The sequence below is a fragment of the Eschrichtius robustus genome, chromosome 2, assembly GCF_028021215.1.
Source record: "Eschrichtius robustus isolate mEscRob2 chromosome 2, mEscRob2.pri, whole genome shotgun sequence".
Taxonomy (NCBI): domain Eukaryota; kingdom Metazoa; phylum Chordata; class Mammalia; order Artiodactyla; family Eschrichtiidae; genus Eschrichtius; species Eschrichtius robustus.
Genome location: NC_090825.1, coordinates 148,571,589 through 148,592,655, shown reverse-complemented (window position 1 = coordinate 148,592,655; position 21,067 = coordinate 148,571,589). Strand labels below are relative to the sequence as shown.

General features: G+C 46.0%; 1 protein-coding gene and 1 long non-coding RNA gene across 2 annotated transcripts; one reads left to right on the top strand and one right to left on the bottom strand.

Annotated features, from left to right (window-relative positions):
* Positions 1-273: 273 nt before the first annotated feature.
* Positions 274-10,530, bottom strand: LOC137758605 (uncharacterized). The gene is made up of 3 exons (XR_011073023.1): positions 10,426-10,530; positions 9,866-10,014; positions 274-475 (listed from the first exon to the last, which is right to left on the bottom strand). It is a non-coding gene; the product is annotated as an uncharacterized lncRNA (long non-coding RNA).
* Positions 10,531-10,734: 204 nt separating this feature from the next.
* On the top strand, positions 10,735-20,648 carry BOD1 (biorientation of chromosomes in cell division 1). Its single transcript, XM_068536376.1, has 4 exons — positions 10,735-11,166; positions 14,743-14,867; positions 18,675-18,871; positions 19,858-20,648. Exons 1-3 carry the CDS (start codon positions 10,930-10,932, stop codon positions 18,868-18,870), a joined length of 558 nt encoding a protein of 185 aa, XP_068392477.1. The 5' UTR covers positions 10,735-10,929; the 3' UTR covers position 18,871; positions 19,858-20,648.
* Positions 20,649-21,067: the final 419 nt, after the last annotated feature.

The window sequence follows — 21,067 nt, the reverse complement described above, 5'->3', positions numbered from 1 at the left end:
ACAGACACCAGGACCTCTGCTGAGACACAGGAATTTTTTAATTTGAAGCCCAAAGTTTGTGCACTTGCGCTCGCTCTCTCTCTCTCTCTCTCTCTCTCTCTCTCCCTTTCATTCATTCATTCACTCCTGGCACACTGCACATTCTCCCCTCCTCCCACAGCAAAGCCCATTGTCATTCTGGTGGCATTTCAGCCCACTGCAGGCGTAAGGAGGCTCCCTCTTCCAGATTTTTCTGTCGAGTCGCTGACAAGGACAAAGCCGTTAGGAGCGAGATTCGGTAACTAGTTTTTTAATTTTCATGGCCGGAGGTTGTCAGGACAGTGCAGAGAAAATTGCCAACGATTCGGAGAGCGGCCCACGAATCTGGGGCAGAGCAGGCGAGAACAAGGGAGCACTTCAGCTGGGGTGGGGGTGCTGGCAGCCACTCGGATGAGAAAGTTCTCTTCTTCCAAATTTCTTTGATTCAGATCCCGTGCTAATTGAAAAAGATCGATTCAGCAATTTTTCACCCTTCCTCAGTAAAGTGTTTTAGAGGGCTGAGAAAGCAAAAAGAGAAGGGGTACTCCAGGGATCCTTCTGTAGGGGGGGATAAGGATCAGTTGATCATAGGTTGCTAGGAAAGGGGGGTTATTAATTTGAGGGAGAGTTGTCATATTCCCAAAATTCACTTTGCATCCTTGGATTACAGCACAAACACATCTCCAGATTAAGGCACACTGTCAGAGTGAAAAGATCTGCATCCCAACCCCAAGCTCAGCCACAGAGGTGCTGTGTGGCTGTGGGTTGGTGGCTCTCCCTCTCTGAACTCTGAAAATGGAGGGGATTGAATAAAACAACTCCTAATATCCTTTCCCATCTCTGTGCTTCTCTGTCTTTACCAAGCCCATCAGGAATCTTTTCATTACCTCCAGTCTGAGGTCTCTGGTCTCTTGAGTAGACTCTCAGATGGATCTGAATTGTAAGGACTGGCCTGTGACCTTCCAAGAGGTAAGTGATAGAACGGTGGCATCAGGAAGAACAGTTTTCATTTAACCCTGTCACGCCAACCAAGATTTCCCAGCTGGATATATTCGGGCAAGCTAACACAGAATAATGTGGTGAACTTGCACTGGGGTTTTGTTTTATGGTTCCCAGAACTCTCTCAAATACATTCTCTTTCAAATACATTCCTTACAACCACTCTATAAGTGAGGTCCTAAAATTGGCCCCATTTTACAGATAAGAAAAGTGAGGTTCACATGCCCAAAGGCTGACCAAGTCTGACCACAGCCCCTACCCAGCACCCTTTGGCTTGCTCTGGCCTAAGACAGACAAAGGTTGCTCCCAGAGAAGCAGCTCGCGCAGGAGAGAGAAGTCAGGTGCATCTCGCCAGATACTTCCTTCCAGCTCCTGGCTCCCATGCCGCCCCACGCTGCCCTCTAAATTGGTTGTATCCATCCAAGTCTCTTAGTCGGGGAAGCAACATAAATGAACTCGGTGATCTAAATTGAACGTGAATTTATCAAAAGGATACTGAGCAGCTCACAGATGAGAGAGGAAGGCTGGAGAACTAGGCTTAGAGAGTAGGCAAGAGAAAAGGGAGGTCACACAGCCAGAATCACAGCCCAAACTCTTGCAGCGGAACCAGCCCAACAATGTCACCACTGCAGCTGCTACAAATGCCGAGCCCATGGTACTGCCGCTGTAAGCACTATCTTCTCTGGCCTTGGCTATGTGCCTGCACCTGAGCTGCAAGGCGAGCTGGGAAAGTGGTACCTGGCATTTTCATCTATAGGAAGGCTCTGCCTCCCAACAAGTCTCAAGAGGGTAGAGGTTACCCCCAAAATAGGAAGGGCATTGAGATGCCAGGCAACCAAATAGATGGTAGGTGTGTACAGTTAGGTTAGGATGGGTAATGCTGTGATAACAAAAAAATATCCTAAATTTTTAAAACACCAAAGATTTATTTCTTGTTCACTCTACAGATCCATCAGGGGTCAGCTGGGGGCTCTGCTGCCGGTCACAGGCTGATGGAGCACCCACCATCATGGCCCACGGTCACCTCAGCAGACGGAAAGAGAGATCTGGAGCAGCCATTGAAGGCTCTAGTCCAGAAGTGACATCACCTCTACTCATGGCTCATTGGTTGGAACTAGTCACATAGTCCTGCCTTGGGGCCAGCAGTTACAATCCTGCCTTGGGTCTAGAAAGCAGAGAGCTGGGACTGTCCAGTGAATAGCATTAATGATGCCCACAGTCTGCTACATGGAGCCTGCCAACCAGAGCCTTCCTAGGGAGGGAGGAGAAGAAAAAGGCACTGAAATGGAGTCAGGAGACCTGAGTTTCATTCCAGGTTAAGCTACTGGGACCTGTACATTCCTCTAGCATCCCTAAGGGACAGAGGAAACCCTAACTCTGGAGTGTGATCACGGAAGTGGTCCACTCAAATTGCATGTGACAGCAGCAAATGCTCAGAGCACAGCCCACCAATGAAGCGCTGGAGGGGCCAGGAGTAACCAGAGCCAGGAGCCAAGCCAGCCTCGTCCTCACTCACAGGCTCCTTAGCCATTGCACTGTCTCCCCAGAAAGACGGGCACTTCTCAGTGGCCCTAGTATCCCTCTGGAAATAAAGTCTCTACGGGCAGCAGGAGCTGAGATATCTGGCGTATCCACAGGCCTCTTGGGCCCATACTCTATTTCAGCTACAGAGAGGTGACTGGCCAGACTGAGTCCCAGGAAAACACAGGGAAGCGAAGCGCTATGAGTGAGGGTCTGCCTGGACCTATGAGGGGCCTCAGACACCCCGGGTCTGACTGGCCCCCAGCCCTTCCTGAAGTTGTAATGTTGACACTTCTAAAGGAGTGAGAACAACTACCGGTACCATTGTACACCATGACCGACAGACTAAACATTTAAGCTTGCTTCAATATCCAGTCCAGGGAAAAGTGCAGGTTACCTTCTGAGATGAGTGGTCTTCGTAGATACAGCACAGACCACTAGTTTCCTCCCAATGTGCATTTGCCACTTCTTCCTTAATAACATGAACACCAAATTTTAACCAGAGGTTGTACCAAAAAGGTCCAGCAACACTTCCCGGCCTGCCCGCAGCTCCCTCGGGCCTGGAGACTTGGGCAGCCACCTTGGATCAGAGCTCTCAAGACGGCGGAGGAGCCTGGGAGCCTGACGGTCATGGAGCTGCCCTGTCAGCCTTCCTCCAGACTTTTACATGAGATAGACAAAATTCTCCTGTTTTGTGGTTTACAATTATTAGCAGCTCGGAATTCCCCGGCAGTCCAATGGTTAGGGCTTTGCGCTTTCACTGCCCAGGGTGCGAGTTCAATCCCTGGTCAGGGAACTAAGATCCCGCAAGTCACGCGGCACAGACAAAAAAATACAGTAAATAAATAAATAAATAAAACAATTACTGGGGCTTCCCTGGTGGCGCAGTGGTTGAGAGTCTGCCTGCCAATGCAGGGGACACGGGTTCGAGTCCTGGTCTGGGAAGATCCCACATGCCGCGGAGCAACAAAGCCCGTGAGCCACAACTACTGAGCCTGCGCGTCTGGAGCCTGTGCTCCGCAACAAGAGAGGCCGCGACAGTGAGAGGCCCGCGCAGCGCGATGAAGAGTGGCCCCCGCTCGCTGCAACTAGAGGAAGCCCTCGCACAGAAACGAAGACCCAACACAGCCAGAAATAAATAAATAAATAAATAAAAATTAAAATGAGAAAGATTGTTTTTAAAAAAAAAAAAAAAAACAATTACTAACAGCAAAATTCAACTGTGAAAAGCTATCATAGAGGCAGAAAAATAACTGTTAACACTCCTGTCTTCAAAGGGCTGTGGAGCTTTTTAAGAGGATAACCTCGTGTTTGGATGGCCTCTTCCGTGGGCCTGGAGGTGCAAAAGTGGGCCTGGAGCTGAGTTTGGAAGAGAGGGCTTGAGAGGGCTGACTTGTGGTGCATCCCATCAGGAGTATCTGGCATTTCACGGGCAAACCATGAAGGTGGGAGTGAAGAGGGAGGCGGAGCCGGGGCGGGGAGAGAGGAGGTAATGAGTTGCACTGAGGCTGGTGCACCCATGAGGAGAAATAGCTGACCATGAATCCCTCGGGACACGTAGCGTCTTCTAAGAACAAGAGGGTTGAAAGTACAATTTGCAGTTTGTTTGTTTTTAATGTTGCTGAAACGTCAGTCTCTCCTCTGATACTCTCAGAACTTCAATCTGTGCCAAAGAATCAAGGTGCTGAGTTTCACATGAAAATCCATAAACTAAAATGAATACAGCAGAGGCAGGAGCTCCGAAGCAGAGAGGACCATGGAGAAGTTGCAGAAATTGTGGAAGGGATCCCGCTTGGCCTTCTGCAGGGCCTAGGAAGGCAATGGGGCGGGGTGGGGCGGGGGGAGGTGATGAGGAAGGAGTGAGCAGTCTTAGCCAGATCGCAAGGGGCAGGGACGCCCTAGCCAACACCTACCACATGAGATGCCTCTTCTGGCTTCCTCATCCGTCTCCCTGCCCCCAGCTTCACCGGGTCCAGTCACACTCTGCGCTGTCCCAGAGAAATCTCTGTCAATTTTGCATCTGATACAGCTCCTGTCCTATTTAAAACCCATTGTCTCCACTCCAAGGTCACGTTCAACCTCTGAAATGGTAGCATTTGAGGTCCCAGCTTATTTCATCAACCTCATCTCTTTCTGGTCCCCACTCCACCCCAAATACATGCTCTGCAACCCATGGGACTGGCAACCCTTTTCAGAATATATCCATGCTCTTCAAGACTCTGGGCCTTTGCTCAAGCTGTACCCTCTGCCTGGGACCCTGAACCTCTCTCCTCTCTACCTACTTATCCAGGAAAGGTCCTTTAGTCGCAGCAGAAATGAATTCTGGCTGGTTTAATCAGTAAAGGTATGCAGTAAAGAATATGGGGTGGCTTCCAGAATCCCTGGGAGGGCCAGAGATCCAGGCTTGGAGACGACATGGACAGGAGCCACTGCCAAATCACACCATGGAGATGCCACTGTCCCATTGCTGGCACAGAACAGCATCAGGTGCCTCTGATGTTGCCCGTGCAGGTACTGGACACCCTGCGGGACCCCACCGTGGCCCTTCTGGAGGCAGACACCACCTCCCCCAGTTATGGAGCTTGCTTCTTCACATGCCACCTGCTGTGTCAAGTGCCAGATTGGCCTCTGATGGCTGAAGTCAAGACCACATGTTTGGGAAGCCGGGAAAGCAAGTCTCTGGGCTCCCAGGTAGAAGGGGGTCTCCCCATCCTGCCAAGACTCATAAGGTGGGGAGGGCCCAAATGCAGGAACATGTTCAAAGGCACTTCTACAAAGAAGGGCAATGCCCTCCACACTCATTAGGACCCTGTCTGAATGCCACCTTCTGTGGGACGGCCCCAGAGCTGCCTCGATCAGTTACCGGCACCCCTCTGCACCCTTCGTACCTGCCTCCATTCTCAGGCACCATTATTGATGGCCTCCCTCTAGGTATAAACTCCCTTCTTTTTGCAGACAAGAGATGCAAGGGCCAGAGGGGAGATGTCACTGATATTTTCAAGGGAACCTTTAATCAAAGGTAATCACTTAGGTAGAGGTGGCCACCTGGGAACAAGGGTGAGGGCTGCGAGTAGGAGCTGAGGCAGGGATGACTGAGAGATGCTGAAAAACCCAATGCCAAAAACAATCACCCTTTCAGACCTGTTGATGGGGGTCTGAATTTTCTACCCAAAGAGGCAACCGTTCCTAACTTTGGCCCATTGTCAGAACCTCCTAGGAAACTTATTGTAAATGCCGATGGCCAAGACCCACTTCTAAGGATTGATTCTGCAGGTCTGAGGGGATGGCGGGGCATCTGTATTTTTAATGAGGTCCTCAGAGAATTCTGATGAACACCAAAGTTGAAGAAAGACTGACCTAAGCTGTCTACAAAGGTACACAGGGTAAACTAGGTGGATTTATAGTCATTCCTAGACATGATCTGAAGGGATGGGGCCCAGGAGAAGGAAGCTAATTCATTCATGCTTTTAGTTAGTCATTTGTTAGTTAGTTTTTACATTCAGTCATTCCACAAATGATGGGTTTAGTGGAGGAATGGGGTCAGGGTTATATCAGTCAGGATGGGCTAGATTATGCTGCAGTAACAAACAACTCCACAACCTCAGTGGCATAAAACAACCAAGGTTTATTTCTCACTCCTGCTGGTCCATTGGGGGCCAACCAGGGCCCCTACTCCATGTCGCCTCACTTTGGGGCTCAGGATGATAGATCAGCCACTATCTCAAATTGTGCTGGTTATCATGGCAGATGAAAGGAGAATTCTTGGAGGGTCTCATGTTGGTACATTTTTTAAAATTTTTTATTGGAGTATAGTTGCTTTACAATGTTGTGTTAGTTTCTGCTGTACAGCAAAGTGAATCAGCTTCATGTTGGTACTTAAATGTCCTGGCCCAGAAGTGACACAACTCTCACTTCTGTTCACAACTCACTGGCCCCTAACTAACCCTTAGGGTTTAGGACTGCTGCACCTCGACGCCACAGCAGGAAGGGGCAGTGCTTCTATCAGCAAGGCAAAGCTTTCCCAGATACCCTCAGCTTCTATCTCCTTGGCCAGAAATGGCACCTATGGTCACTCCTAGCAACAAAGGAATCTAGGGAAGTACACACTTCAACAGGGCACACCGAAGCCCCAGACAAAATTGGGTTCTGTTGATAAAGAAGGGGAATGGATACTGGATAGGTAACTAGAAGTAAATGATTCGATATGTGTGTCACTGGAGAATGAGAGACGGCATTGCAGGTGTGAAGACAAAGGCAGAGGACGGATCCAGACCACAGCAGCAAGAGCATGGAGGGCTCGACGGTGAACTTGGCTTCACTGAGCCCACCAATTTAGGGACTCGCTGAGTGGTTCTCTATGTCATCACAAGATTAAAACTAGCAAAGCAATTAAATATGTATTAATTCTGAATATATATTATTCAAGATCTCTGCCCACAACTGAGTACATTAGTATGTTGTTTCAAGACCATATTATTAGCTATTAGTGCCTACCATGTGCCACCTTCTGCATATATATTATCTCTACATTTCACGACAAACTGAGGCTCAGAAGATTGTCCTAGGTCACATAGACGATAGCAGAGATGCTGGATCCAAACCCAACCCAGATACCAAACTTCCCATTCTTTTCTCTACATTATATCAGGTTGCCTCTTCCACTCAGCATTCTTTAGTAATAATAATTCAAAATGACAACGTGTTAAAAACACTGCAGCCTGAAATGCTATCTAAGATGCATGTTAGGTGGGAGAGGCAGTGGTAGTATTGATTGGCGCTGAGGACGCCTCCTTATCAAAGCCCTGTTTTCTGAGTGTGTATTTGGATCCAATCTGTCATTAGAGATGCTGGAAAACATGGCAAAGAAACAAACAAAAAGCAGCCAAGATCCTCTGATGCAGATGTAGCCAATACACTACAGACAGGCAATCTCGAGAAACGCTGGATGCTGTCAATTAAGAAATGAATACCTGTCCAGCCTAAGAATTAGTAAGGCTCTTTGGATGAAAACAAGGAAGCAAGGAGAAAAAGGGCCACACCATGAACATGAATAAGGACCAACAACCTGTCTACCCCAAGTGGATGTGGTGTCTAAATGCAGCCCTGGGCTCTGGAACGCTCCTGCTTAAATAACCGGATCTTGGATTAGAAGGTTGGAAGGTTACCAAGGCAACACATAGACTGACTTCTAACCTTGGGGCCTGCTCCCAGCCCCAGGCTCCTAGTCCAATTCAGTCACACATATGGAAAGCTCACTAGAACACCTGACCCCTCTGTATATATAGTCAATATATTGAGTATATTCTTCCATTTGGTGGAGGAAGGTATCAAGAATCTTGAATGGCCTGATCCTATACTTAGAAGAGCAAATTTCCCATTTACTCATTCATTACTTTTTTCATCCATCCATCTATCATATATTTACAGAGAGCCCGTATGTACCAGACACTGTTCTAGGTGCTGGGGACACAATGATAAACAGACAATCCATTCCTTCATGGAATTTAGAAGTTAGCAGAGGAGACAGTGGTTAATCAAATAACTTCCCAACCCAGATGTGAATTTGTGACTGTAATATGTTATCAACATTTGCTGAGGACCAGGAATTACGCTAAATGGATTGCTAAAATGGAACTGAGGCTCGGAGAGGTGATGCAGCTTTCCCAAAGTCACACCACCCCAAAGTGATGGAGCTGGGCTTCCAATCCAGTGCCACCTGATGCAAAAAGCCCACGCACTTGGCTGCTTTTTCACATCTCCCTTGGCAAACTGTGTATCTCATTTCTAGTTTCTGCCCCTTCTCCTTTGAGATCTGGGTTTGGCCTGCAGTCTTTGACATAAAATATTCCAACACCTAATATGTACAATTCACTGGGCTCAGGCAACTTGTTACAGACAAATTTTAACAATGAGAGGCAACAATTATTTTTTCCTAAAGGATATCTGAAAATGAGATCACCACCTGGGCCAAAATTAAAGCAGTATTCTGCATAGAAATTTCTAAAGGTCCTGGATTATTAATACAGCAATGGCGCTCCCTGGTGACAATTATTGTGTATTACATGCTCCTTGACTTGGGGGAGGAATGCATTTTGGATGTAGTGGAAGCTTCCTACTGCAAATTTGGACGAACAATAAGCCTCCCTTAGTCTTGATTTCCTTCACTCCTCCTTCCCCCGACGCCACCACACCCAATTTATATCAGTTCCAGAGGCAAGGTCACAGGTATAGGGTGCAGCCTCTTTTCACAGTTGAGCGTTCTAGCAACTAGGACACAAGGTCTCCATGAGACTGACAAAGGGTTAAACCATTTGCTGCCAACCTCCAGGATCACTTACCCATTTGGTCATGATGGATTAATCCATCATCTCCTACTTTTTCTGAAAGTAGTGGCTACAAATGACACCCTCCTCCACCCACCTCCCCCCCTCCACACACACACACACACACACACACACACACACACACTCACTCTCTCTCTCTCTCTCTCTCTCTCTGACCCTATCCCAAGATTATAGGAAACAGACAAAAATTTACACATCTACTTTGAGCTAGGCATTGAGCTATGGGCTGGGAACACAGTGATGAAGAGCAAGCTGTGGTCCCAGCTCTAAAGCTTACACCGTAGCAGGGGAAACAGGTGGCCAATTAGCCTATAAATTATTCACTTTTGATTACAATAATTGCTACAAGAAAGAGGCTCTGAGAGTCTATACCAGTGAGACAAGACCAGATTAGGTCAGAGGGTCAGAAAAGTTACCCTGGAGAAAGAGAGTTAAGGTGTGCTGTGCCAAAATGGAGAAGAGGCTGGTCAAAGTCAGGGAGCTTGGAGGAGAATGGACGTGAGGCCCAGGCAGTCTGAATGGGGCCTCTCCTGGGGCTAAAGGTGGGGGATGAGTGTGGGACAACTAGGAGGAATGGTCATTAGGTAATCTTCAGGACGGTGAAGTATTAAGAGAGAATGTTGGTCATTAACTTAACCTTTGAGGAAGATTTAGCTTGAGTTAAAGGATGAGTATAAACTAACATCCCGATTTCCATTTTAAGGGTTAAACTCTGTTAAATAGGAAATGGTGGAGTGGAGAGCATCCCAGATCTCTGTCTATTATGCCTCTTCCCAGAAGGCAAGGATATTGAAGAATTTATTATTTACAACCCCTCCACTGCTTATGGAAGATGAGGAAATAACAAGAGCAGGCAGAATTGCCAGGGGTTGTGGGCAGGAGTTCAGTCAATAATGGACAAAAGGCTGAATGGAAGAGAGGACAGTGGTGGCAGTTCCAACGGTAAACTGGGGCTACAAAAAAAATCAAGAAAAAAGCCTTACCTTTGATGCCAGCTAGCTCTCAGAATGTAGTACACCTTAGGTTAAACATTGCCAAGATTTGGATTCAGGAAACCTTTGTTCAAACCCTCCTCTTCCACCTCTAGCTACGTGATCAGGGTAACAAACTTTCTGTGCCTCCATTTCTGCCTCTGTAAAATAGCGATGACAAGAGCTGCTTTTTAGATTGTGAAGTAGTGTATGTGAAGTACTTAGCATCATGCCTGTAATATTCCAATTACTCAATATTCGTTTATTATTATTATTATTGACAATATTTAATATCTGGAAGGAAATACACACATAAAATAGAGAATCAGGGAAACTTTTTTTTACAGCAGTTTTCCATTATTTTTCAATTTTCTAAAATAAGTATGCATTTCTATTAAAATCAGAAGGGGAAATAAACCCACAATTTCTGAATAAAAGAAATTTGACTAGTCCACTGCTTCCCACATTTCCTGGATCGTATTGTTCAAGAAAGGCGCGGGAATGCATGTTAAAAGCACAGATTCCTAGGCCCCGACCCAGAAATATTGAATCAGAATCTCTAAGGGACAAACCTGTTAATCTATACTTTCAATCAGCCTAGCAGACGATTCTTATAATCAGGCACTTTGGGGACGCGCTGATTTAAAGCGAGAGGGCAGCAACGGAGCGAGGAAGCCCAGCCCAGGCTGCAGCAATCACGAGGGCCTAAGCCTACAAGTCCCATACTGCCCCGCAAACTGGGGGCGAGAGTCCGGAGCCTGCCGGGAGATGTAGTTTCCGTCGGCCAGACCTCTGCCTATAAGAAAGCCGGAGATGACTGCCGGAAAACCTCCTGCCCCACAATGCAGAGGTCGGCGGTGTCGTCACCCGGAGAGCGCCCTGGATGGGGTGGGCGGCTGCCGCCTCTGCCACCACCTCTGCTGCCTCAGAACCTGCCGTCGCCGCCACCGCTTCCTCCTCCCCCGCCGCCGCCGCCGCCTCCTCCTCCTGCCCCTCGGCCACCTCTACACGACCCAGGCCCTCTGTCCTTGAGAGGAATCCGTATTCAGTCTCCTTCGCGGGCACGGGGCGCAGCTATGGCGGACGGCGGGGGCGGAGGGGGCACCGGCGCGGTGGGCGGCGGCGGCGCCGGCCAGGCCTCGGCGGGGGCGACGACAGGCGCGACGGGGGCCGGTGGGAGCGGCGGCCCCATCAACCCGGCCTCACTGCCTCCCGGCGACCCGCAGCTCATCGCGCTCATCGTGGAGCAGCTCAAGAGCCGGGGGCTGTTTGACAGCTTCCGCCGGGACTGCCTGGCCGACGTGGACACCAAGGTAGATTAGGCCGCCTGGGCTCAGGCGGGCCGGGCTGGGCATGAGGCTGCCAGGGTTGCATTTCACATTTCCAAAGGAGAGAGGAAAACAAAAGACACCTTAAAAATGTCAGCAGCGAGGAGACCTCTTAGGGCAGTATAGGAAGCTTTCTGAGGGATGCCCACGTGGGTTCGGCTCCCAGCCCCATCACTATTGTGTGCGACTTAGCCCAGTCGCATCTCTCGACGTGGGGATCCAGTACCGGTTTCACAGCCTATCTCCTGTCTTTCCCAAGATGGGACTCCTTTCAGGCCCTCAGTAACAAATCTCAGTATGTTAAAAACAGTGGAGAAAACCAGGTAAGTAAGCGTGAATGGTTTGAATACACAATCATCAGCCTGTAATAACTATTTGTTCCTTTTCTCTAGCTTAGTGATTTGCAGACTTGCATGCACAGTTAATTAAGGTACATTGTTGTAGAACCAGCACCCTATTTTGTTCTCCATCATTGATTGAAAGGGATTTGGTGCCTATTTTAGATCCTAATGCCATAGGTCAACCAAGTCAACAGCTAGTACAATGCTGTTTCACTTTACCTACTTGCCAAGGTTCATTTGTATTCAGTGAAGTCACGTGTGTTAAGTGTCAGACAAACAGCAGTTGCTGGAATATTCGTTTACTCCCTTTTCAGAAGCTTCTCCAACAAGACTGTGGTTGTAGACTTAGGAGGCTCTGTTACTGAATGGGCCGCTAGAGGGAAGTGATTTCTTCTCTCTGAGCCTATCATGGAAATCTTTTGCGTACCTCACAGTAAGATTGTGAGCTTAAAACTAGGCCTTAAAAATAGGGAGAGACCTTGTCCGTGTACCCATTAAACATTTATTGATGGGGTTTGTGGATACAGGAACGAGCAAGTCACTACCCAGTCCTCAACAAAGATGGTATTCTAGGGTAGAAAACTGAAACGTAGACCAGATAGTATAAATAGTAAGTGGTGTATGCTGTTATTCTCCAAGATTAAAAACTCAAGGAGAAGTGCTATCCTTGAAATGGGGTATTTAATTTTCCTTATTTGAGGTTCCCAGGTACATATTGACAGAGCCTTCACCTTTTCCAGGACTGGGTGTTCTCAACTTCCCATTGCAGGTTCTCCACTCATGTTTCATTTGTCTCACTGGGTTTTGTGCAGCTTGATCAACGTAGTATACATTTCTTTAAATCGGTATTGAGAATCTGTTGGGGGAGAGGGAATTGGAGCCTTCACCACTTAACACCTCCTTAGATGTTCTTTCTGGTAGTCACCTGGTTGTCTTAATTCTTGAAGATAGTGCGTTTTAGGCACATCCTTTGTTGCTTTAGTCCCGTGGTTCTCAAAGTGTGGCCCCTGGATCATGAGCATCACCTGACAGCTTGTCAGATTTACATCTTGTTAGGCTCCGCCCCAGACTGCAAACAGTTAAGGAAAAGTGAACTGATGGTGTTTGTAATTTACTTTGCAGTGCATCCAAAATATAAACAAACAGAACAAACTGATAGGTGAAGAAGAGAGGGAGATGGCGATAGTAAGTATAATAAAATGTTAGTGGCAGGCACATTAGGTCCTTTCACTTCATGAACTGAAGGGATTATTCTATATTGTCAGGGTCTATTAAGGTTTGGTGGTGACATTAGCTGTCCTTTGTCCTTTTCCCTGGGAACCGTTTCTGTCTAAAACTGGGTGAGTTATTTTGAATCGTAGACGGTATAGTATCAGTATTAATGGTTAAAAGCTACAAATCTAATTCTAACTCCTGTAAGCAAAGGGGAGAATCTGTTGGCTCATGGGATCTAAGGAAAGATGGAACGAACAAACTGCCAGAAGGGTCGGGATGCATTTGGAACCAGGGATGCTCCGCTAGTGCTGTCTCTCATGCCTGTTCTTCATAACCTTTTAACTGTCACTGCAGAGCACAGTCGTCCATTTGGTTACTAGTATCTATTGGTGACATCTTACAGCTTCTTCCTCTAGAAACAGCTCCAGTTCAAAAAATCCCAGGAAGTGTCTGCATTGTCTCAACACGGGTAGGCACCCACCCCTGTAGCCAGGAGAACATGGCACCCACTGCCCTACCCACAGTATTGGGTAATGAAGAGGGGAAGATGGTTACCAGGAAAAAGGAGTTGCTAGGCAGACAGTACATGGGTATCTGTGAATTTTAGTCCTCACCCATCTCCCTGCCTTACTGTCTCCAGGTTTGGTGGAGAGTCTTTATGTCTGTGAGTCATGGCCTTTGAGAAGAGCCCATTCATGGAATTGAGACCTATTGAGTCCTTTGTCAGTTTCACTTACCTGACTGTTAGCAAACTTTTGTCACAGTAACACTACATAATAAACCAAATCTCAGTGACTTATAACAAGCATTTGTTCTCACGCTGATGGGGCTACAAGTCAGCTAAAGTTCCTCTGATCTAGATAGGCTTGGTGCTCAGCTGTAGGTGGCCTGGGCTTGGGTCCAAGCTGTGGGTTGGGGTAGGTCTGCTGCACATGTGCTCATCCTATAGGTCCCAGGCCAAATGGACAGGGGCTGCAAAGGACATACCCTCATCAAAGGTCACCAGAGTACAAGAGCCAAGCCAGGTGGCACAGCCACATTTAGGACCTCTTGTCACTAACACCCCGTTGGCCAGAGCAAATCACACTGCTAAACGCAGCGTCACTGGGGTAGGGAAGTATTCTCTGCCCACAGTGGGAGGAGAGAGGAATGAAGTGTGAACAGCAGCGCACACTGCTACACCTGGTTTGGAGAAGAACAGCTGGTGGTGCCAGAAGGCCTTGGAGGCTTAGAACATGCATTCCTTATGTTCACACGGATTCCTTGTGTTCATCAAGTTCCTTTCTGATTTTGTTCTGATCCTAGTTGGGTCTAGAACATTTGAGACCGATAAGTGCCTCTCAGGCTCCTTTTGGGACTTAAGTTTTGCTTCCCTTCAGCCTTTCCCAGTGTTCCGTAGGCTTTGACTTCAGTCTGCATTCATGAGTCATGCTGAGGGTTGGGTGGCCCTTCATTTTATGCGGAGAACCTATCCTGAGGCCTTGCTTGTTGCCAAGAAGACCCTATGAGGTAAGCAGGGCAGTAATGTTTGTTTTACAGACAGAAATAACTGAGACTCAGGTTGGCTGACCTGTTGAAAGTTAGAGAGCTAGTAAGCAGTGGAGCTGGACTAGAACCCATTTCCTTGGATTTGGAAGCGGCCTGGGTCTCACCTTGGCTTTGCCACATTTTAGCCTTGTAGGCCAGTTGTTTACTTTTTCTAAGCCTGTATCCTCTAACATGAGAGCAGGAGAGAGCCAATAGGACCTCCCTCGTAGAGTTATTTGAAAAGTAAGTGGGGTGATAAAGCATCTGGCATTGTACCTACCCACCATGAAGCAGGCACACATGTTGGTCATTAATCCATGCTCTGCCATGCTGTGTGGTGATCTTCATGGACACGATGGGAGTGTATTTAAGGACCTGAAATTCTGCGTTTCTATGAAAAGCAGTGTTCTGAATGACTAATTTCCAAAACTTTGGTGCATGTAACTTCTGACCTTGCCCCTTCTTTTTAATATTTTAGCCAGCTTACCAAAACCTGAGGCAGAAAGTGGATAATTTTGTGTCAACACATCTGGACAAGCAGGAGTGGAATCCTACGATGAACAAAAACCAATTGCGAAATGGTCTGAGGCAGAGTGTGGTTCAGTAAGTAAGCAGAATTGAGAGCGAAAAGGCAGTAATCACAAGTGTGACTCGCAAGAAGGCCAGTGCAAGGCACTGTTTGGTCAAGGTGCATGGTACTTTCCAGCAAATATGACATACAAGTTACAGCACACCCCGCCCCTATTAAAATTAAGGTTCAAGTAAGCAAAGAACTCAATTGAAATTCTTGCTACCCACATAGGCCTCCCATACACACCTCTACCAGGAAAGATATTCCAAATTGTAAGACATATTTCATACTCTCTGAAGTTTTCAGTGTAATGTGAACATACGCTGGAGTTCATACCGATACATCAATGTTTGGGTCTTGGGCAAGAGCGGCTGGATCTTCTCACAAGTCAGTGTGGGTTACACACATTTTCTGAATCCACACGGCCCCTCTAAAGTGTAACGGCAGCTTTCAGGAAGGCATGGAGTCTTATCAAAGTATATTCTTCACAGTAGCAAACTGAACCTTAGTTAATGAGGTGCTACTGATTGCTCATCCAAGTGACTTCTCAGTGTCACTGGCACAAAAGTGGTGGTGGCTCATGAAATCCAGTGTCCTAAGATAAGCTTTTTCTAATCCATTCAGAATCCTTTTTTTGCTCTTAATACCAGCGCTTATGTTCAGGTTTTCTTGATCCAGTATCTCTCCTAGAATATCTAAAAGCTTGTGAGGCCTTCCTCTTTAAAAACAGAAACATCAGGGGATTGTGCTGAGTGAAAAAAAACCCAGTATCAAAAATATAGTGGTGCACGATTCCATTTCTGTAACATTCGTGAACTAACATATAATTATAGGGATGGAGAACAGATTAGTGACTGCTAGGGCTTAGGGTCAGGGGGGCCAGTGAGTGTGGCATGAAGGGGGTGGGGTACAGGTGAGTATCTTAATTGTGGTGGTGGTTACATGAAGCTCCTCATGATAAAGTTGTGCAGAGCTACCCACGCAGACGCACATGGGTGCAACTGTAACTGAGATGTAAACGAGGTCAGGAGAGTACCCGTGCTGGTTTTCTGGGTTTTTGCCCCCACCCCCTTTTTTTTGGAGGGATAATTGGCATACAGCATATTGGTTTCAGGTATAATTAGTTTCAAACATAAAGATTCAATATTTGTATATATTGTGAAATGATCACCACAGTAAGTCTAGTTAACATCCATCACCACACATAGTTACAGAGTTTTTCCTTTTGCCTGTGTTCCTGGCTTTGATATTGTACTGAAGTTGTGCACAGTACAAGCATTCGGGGTGGCTGGGTAAAGGAGTGCGTGGACCTCCCTGTGTAATTCTTTGCAACTTTCTATGGATATATAATTTCAAAATAAGAAGTTTTGTAAAATAGAAAAGGATGCTTATTAACAAGCTGGCGCTTTCAGTGTGGCTGTACGGCTGATGAAATCTGAGTCTTTTCAAACGAAACTAAAATTTATAAAAGCTCTCAGCGTTAGGGAAGAAGCATGATACCAAAAGATGCCCAGCGCCTTGTCATTCTGGATTTATCACCCATTGCCTTTCTGTTTCTCTAGGGAGCAGACTGTGGCACAGGGATCCTTCAGAGAGAAGGGGACGATAGCTTCCACTTACTGAGCAACTATTTCACGTCTGGCACTGGTCCCTATATGTGTTATTGCTAATCCTTACAAAAAACCTGTTTGACAGCTGTAGTAACAAACCAGATGAAACTTTTTTTTTTAACCCTACCTTCTAAAAGATTGGCAAGCATATTAAGAAACTAAATCAAAACACCAAATATTTGAAATATGTGAAAGGCTGCCATTAATGGTATGAAAACTGTCATTACTGTTAATTTCTAATACACAGTGATGTCATTCTTGAGGTATGCATGTGGCGCTTCTCTTTGTATACCTTTAATATGAAATGTAACACAGAAAAGTGCTTAGAACAGAGATGCAGTATAACAAGTAATTAGAACATCCCTGTAGTCACCACTCAGGTTGAGAAATAGAACTTACCAGCACCCTGCAAAACACCCCGGCCCTGCTTCCCTCCTTTCTTGATATACCTTCCTCCTCTCAGAAGGTTACCATACTTCTGAGTTGGATGGTCGTTCTTTCCTTGCTTTTTTTTCATAGTTTTACCACCTATGTAAATATTTCCTCCTTTCTGATTTGATCTAGAATGTATTTAACCTGAAAACATGAATTTGGATGTAATACTGAGACATTTCTCTGATTCTTGCTAACATTTTGAATTCGAGGCAAATTCTAATGAAGTTTTAAAGTGAGGATTTGCTGCTTAACCCTATAGATGAAACACTGCAGCCCTCAGCATTGGCTGGCTGGCCTGGCCGTTCAGGCCCAGAAGCTGTATCCCAGTTCTGCAGCGTGGAGGGCTTAACAGGAAATCAGCCTCTACTGTTGAACCTAATTATGACTGATAAGTCTTTTAACTGCATATTTGTTCATTTCACCTTCTGTTTTAGGCTCCTGACAAGATCCTGTTTTCTCCAAACACTTTTAAAATCTCCAAGAAAGGGAGCTACACTCTTGGTACTTTGTTTTCCTTGGTCAGGCTTTCACCTCCAGTAAAGACCCCTGTGAATCTGACCTGGGAAGCAGGGTGGTGTAGGTGGACAGCCGTTGGCTTGTGCCTAAGGAGAGGTGGCTTTGCTTCCCCACCGACCCATGGCCTGCTGCTGACCTCTCTGTGTTCCACGGTGCTCATCTCTAAGGGCACACATTGTCTGTTGGGGTCTGCCCAAAAGTGCCCCTGTACTCTAGTGGTGGTCTGTTTACATCTAGGCTTTCTGTTGATAAGCTGTCAGTTACCACTGGATCTAGGAAGCACTTTATTCACTACTCAGCCTAACCAGTTCAAGGCCTGTTTCTCATCTCACTTATCACTGTGTGTGTTCACCCAGTTGTCTCCTTGGCTGTACCCTGACACACCATTTGCCCCATTACTGCAGGACCTATTTTTACCCAAGCAAAAGCTTGAATGGCCTAAGAACTCAAGTCTAAAGGAAAGTAAGTAAAACCTGTCCACCATGCTTGTGATGGTATTTGACTGTTTTAATCCTTTGAGGAGAACAATTCAGTTTGACCCTGCATGGACTATTTTCCAAACTCTTCAAATGAGATTTGTTTCCTGTGACCATAATCTTCCTCACTACCCACCCCTGGTGTTTGAATATAGACATCTTGACTAATTTTTGCTCTATTTCAGAAAGGATCGGGGATGTATTTTAGCCCATTAGGAGCTGAGAACCAGTCTGTTTCTTGTCTGTTTACTTGTTTGCTTCCAGGTTACCTAGTATGTGTCATAGGTAACAACCACAGCCGAAGGCCTTGTTGAATTGCTGGTGATGCTGTAAACATTCCCAGCCCTGACTGATTTGTGTTATATAAGATTTAGGGCTTACTAGCCAGGTTGCTGCTGGAGGCTGCTTCTCCCGCTTTGACTTGTGAGAGGATAGATATTGAAGGAAATGGAGTCAAGTGGGAGGCTTGCTGGCTTTGAAAGATTGAGGTTTTCAACTCTCCCCGTGCCGTCGGTTCTTTCCTACCATATTGTTACTTGCTCTTTGTCTCTGGGACAGTTTTGTTTGGTTCTTTTGTACAAGGTTGAGGTGGGAGTGGATGAGATTGTGAATTAGGAATAGTGATAGCCGCCGGTCGTGAATTGCCCTCTAAAGATATCATTGCTTGAACCCTATGTGGTAAGTGGACCGCCCTGTGAAAGAACTCCTCAAGGGGCTGTACTTTGGACCAGGTGGACATTTATTGGGCTCTCCCATGACACTTGGGGGCTAAATAATGGAATGATCTATTTGTCTCCTCAAGGTCAGGGATGTTGGAAGCTGGAGTGGACAGAATTATTTCCCAGGTGGTGGATCCCAAACTAAACCACATCTTCAGGCCACAGATAGAACGAGCAATTCACGAGTTCCTGGCGGCCCAGAAAAAAGAAGCTGTGCCAGCACCCCCTCCAGAGCCTGAAAGCCAGGACCCTCCAGCTCCATCCCAGGATGCTTCCTAAGGTCCGGTATCCCGTCTTTTGTCCAGGAACATTCACCTCTGGCTTATAGATATAGAAAATGGATAGAAAAGGGGTAAGCCATTATTGAGGGTCATGTTTCTTGCCTGTTCAGAAAAGTATTTACTGCAAATGGACTTCATTTTGTTATGAGTCATTTTTTACTGAGAACTAATTAGTAATGTTTTCCTGTGTCCGTGAGTATGATTTTCTGTGCCAGCAGAGCTGAACGTTTAAGCTGTGAATAGATGTTTCATTAGAAACCACCTGGGATGATTGGTGTGCACAAGGCAAATTCAGATGAAAGTCTTGTTGTTTTGAAATTGTTTAAATGAGGCTGTCCCCTGGACATGAGTTAACTTGGGTTTACAGTTTTTATATAAAATCAAGCAATGCATTCTAAAGCGGCATCCTAAATGGGGCTCAGAGTCTGCTTTAAGCCCTGCTCTGTTTCCTTGTATTTAGTAAGGATTTCAATTCGCCATTGTCAGTTACCGTGGGATTCTTCTGATATGAGCACTCCTTTTTTTTTTTTTTTTTTTTTACATTTGAAATTTAATTTTAAAAATCAGCTAGATGCACAAAACAATGCTTTTTGCAGAGCTTGGGAGACATTAGTAAACATAAGGAGCAATCACCAAGTAAGCAGTGGCGGACTCTTAACTTAGCCATTGTTGGTAACCATCAGGGTGTGCCTCATCCCCTCATTCTACTTCGGTGTTCTCTTTATAAGATTCTTCAAGATGTCTGTTACTTTTGATAAATAAAATAAGCATCAGTGAGTGAACAAAGTGAGAACATCAGGCTCACGTGGGGCACTCGAGAGAAATTGTCCCTTTGTACCTATCTATGTTAGGAGAAGACCTCAATTCCATTATGGAGTGTAAAACATTCATTTCAAGTCTTTCTTTCTAGTTTAATTCCTTTGGGGACATAAAATTAAACATAACACAAAACTAACATTTTGATATGATTATCTTTTCTTTTTAGAATATGCCTGACACGTTTTGGAAGCTCCATTGAATTAATGGTGAAGAACTGGATTCAGTTACATAAGAGTACAACTTCAGAGTGAAGACAGGCCAAGGTCATCACTGACTTCACAATTCAATGTTGACTGTGGGGCGGTGTCCAGATAAAGTAGGGAGCCAGTGGGCCAGTAGGAGAGTTGACCATGTGGGCCCCACGTCGTGCTGCCCTCTGGCCAGCCTGTCCAAGGGGTGACACCCAGTAGACACTACAGATACATTAAGAAACACTACATCAACTTGGGGTTGTCCTGAAACAAACCTTTGTACTTGAACTTAGAGACTGTGTATGAATTTTAGGGTTTGTTCTTGGGGATAAGCAAGAGCTACAATGAAGGAACATAACCAGTCCCAAAGATGCAATTTCAAAGAATGACAGTAAAGGTTAGCCAGGGGTAGGTATTTGACAATGCTTATTTGATACTGTTTCTCAGAGTTGCAAATAAGAGTGTACAAGCCATTAGCATCAGATAGCTTTAAGGTTGTCGTGACCTTCTTGTCATTGACTCTTTAGCTTCCGTTTCCCTTCCCCTGTAAGAGGTGTCAAAACATGGGACCCTAGAATGCATGAGGAAATGTAGACTTAGGTATAAGGAAAAACATTTGCAGGCTCTCTATCCAGGGCTTCTTCCTATCCTGCAAGGGCTAGTGAGTCTTGGGTGTGTTTATTTTATTCTCATGTTTGTGTTTTTTAGAAGGTGAATAATTAACAAGTGGCTTAAGTTTTGTAATTAAATCATTTGATACTCTGAAGCTTCGACTAATTCTTAGACCCCAGGTACGCAGTGTAACCTTTTTCCTCGGCCTGCATGCCATTCCTGTGCACAGCACGACTTAATGGCAGTGAAGGGCTGGTAGACATGCCTTGGAACTACCGTCGTCCTGCAGCTAGTGGGTGTAGCTGGAAGTGAGCAAGACGTTCCTCTCTTCCCCGGACTATTCCTGATGCCGGTCTTTAGTTGAGCATAGTGTGTTCTGTCAGTGTTTCCCAAACTTGTTAGCGGAAGTGTCACCTGGGGATTTTAAGAAAAAAATGCATATTCTGATTCAGAAGTTCTGGGAGGACCTGAGAGTGTTTCTGACAGGTTCCAGGTGATGACTCGGCATTTTGCATCCCAAGCCTTGGATGATATCAAAAATTACTTCAAACTAAGTGTCTTTCGTTCTTAGTT

Excerpts from the sequence above, each read along its gene's own strand:
- BOD1 (XM_068536376.1), top strand. The coding sequence starts at position 10,930 with ATGGCGGACGGCGGGGGCGGAGGGGGCACCGGCGCGGTGGGCGGCGGC. Across the intron at positions 11,167-14,742 it reads TGGCCGACGTGGACACCAAG|CCAGCTTACCAAAACCTGAG; the intron begins GTAGATTAGGCC and ends TTAATATTTTAG. Across the intron at positions 14,868-18,674 it reads CTGAGGCAGAGTGTGGTTCA|GTCAGGGATGTTGGAAGCTG; the intron begins GTAAGTAAGCAG and ends TGTCTCCTCAAG.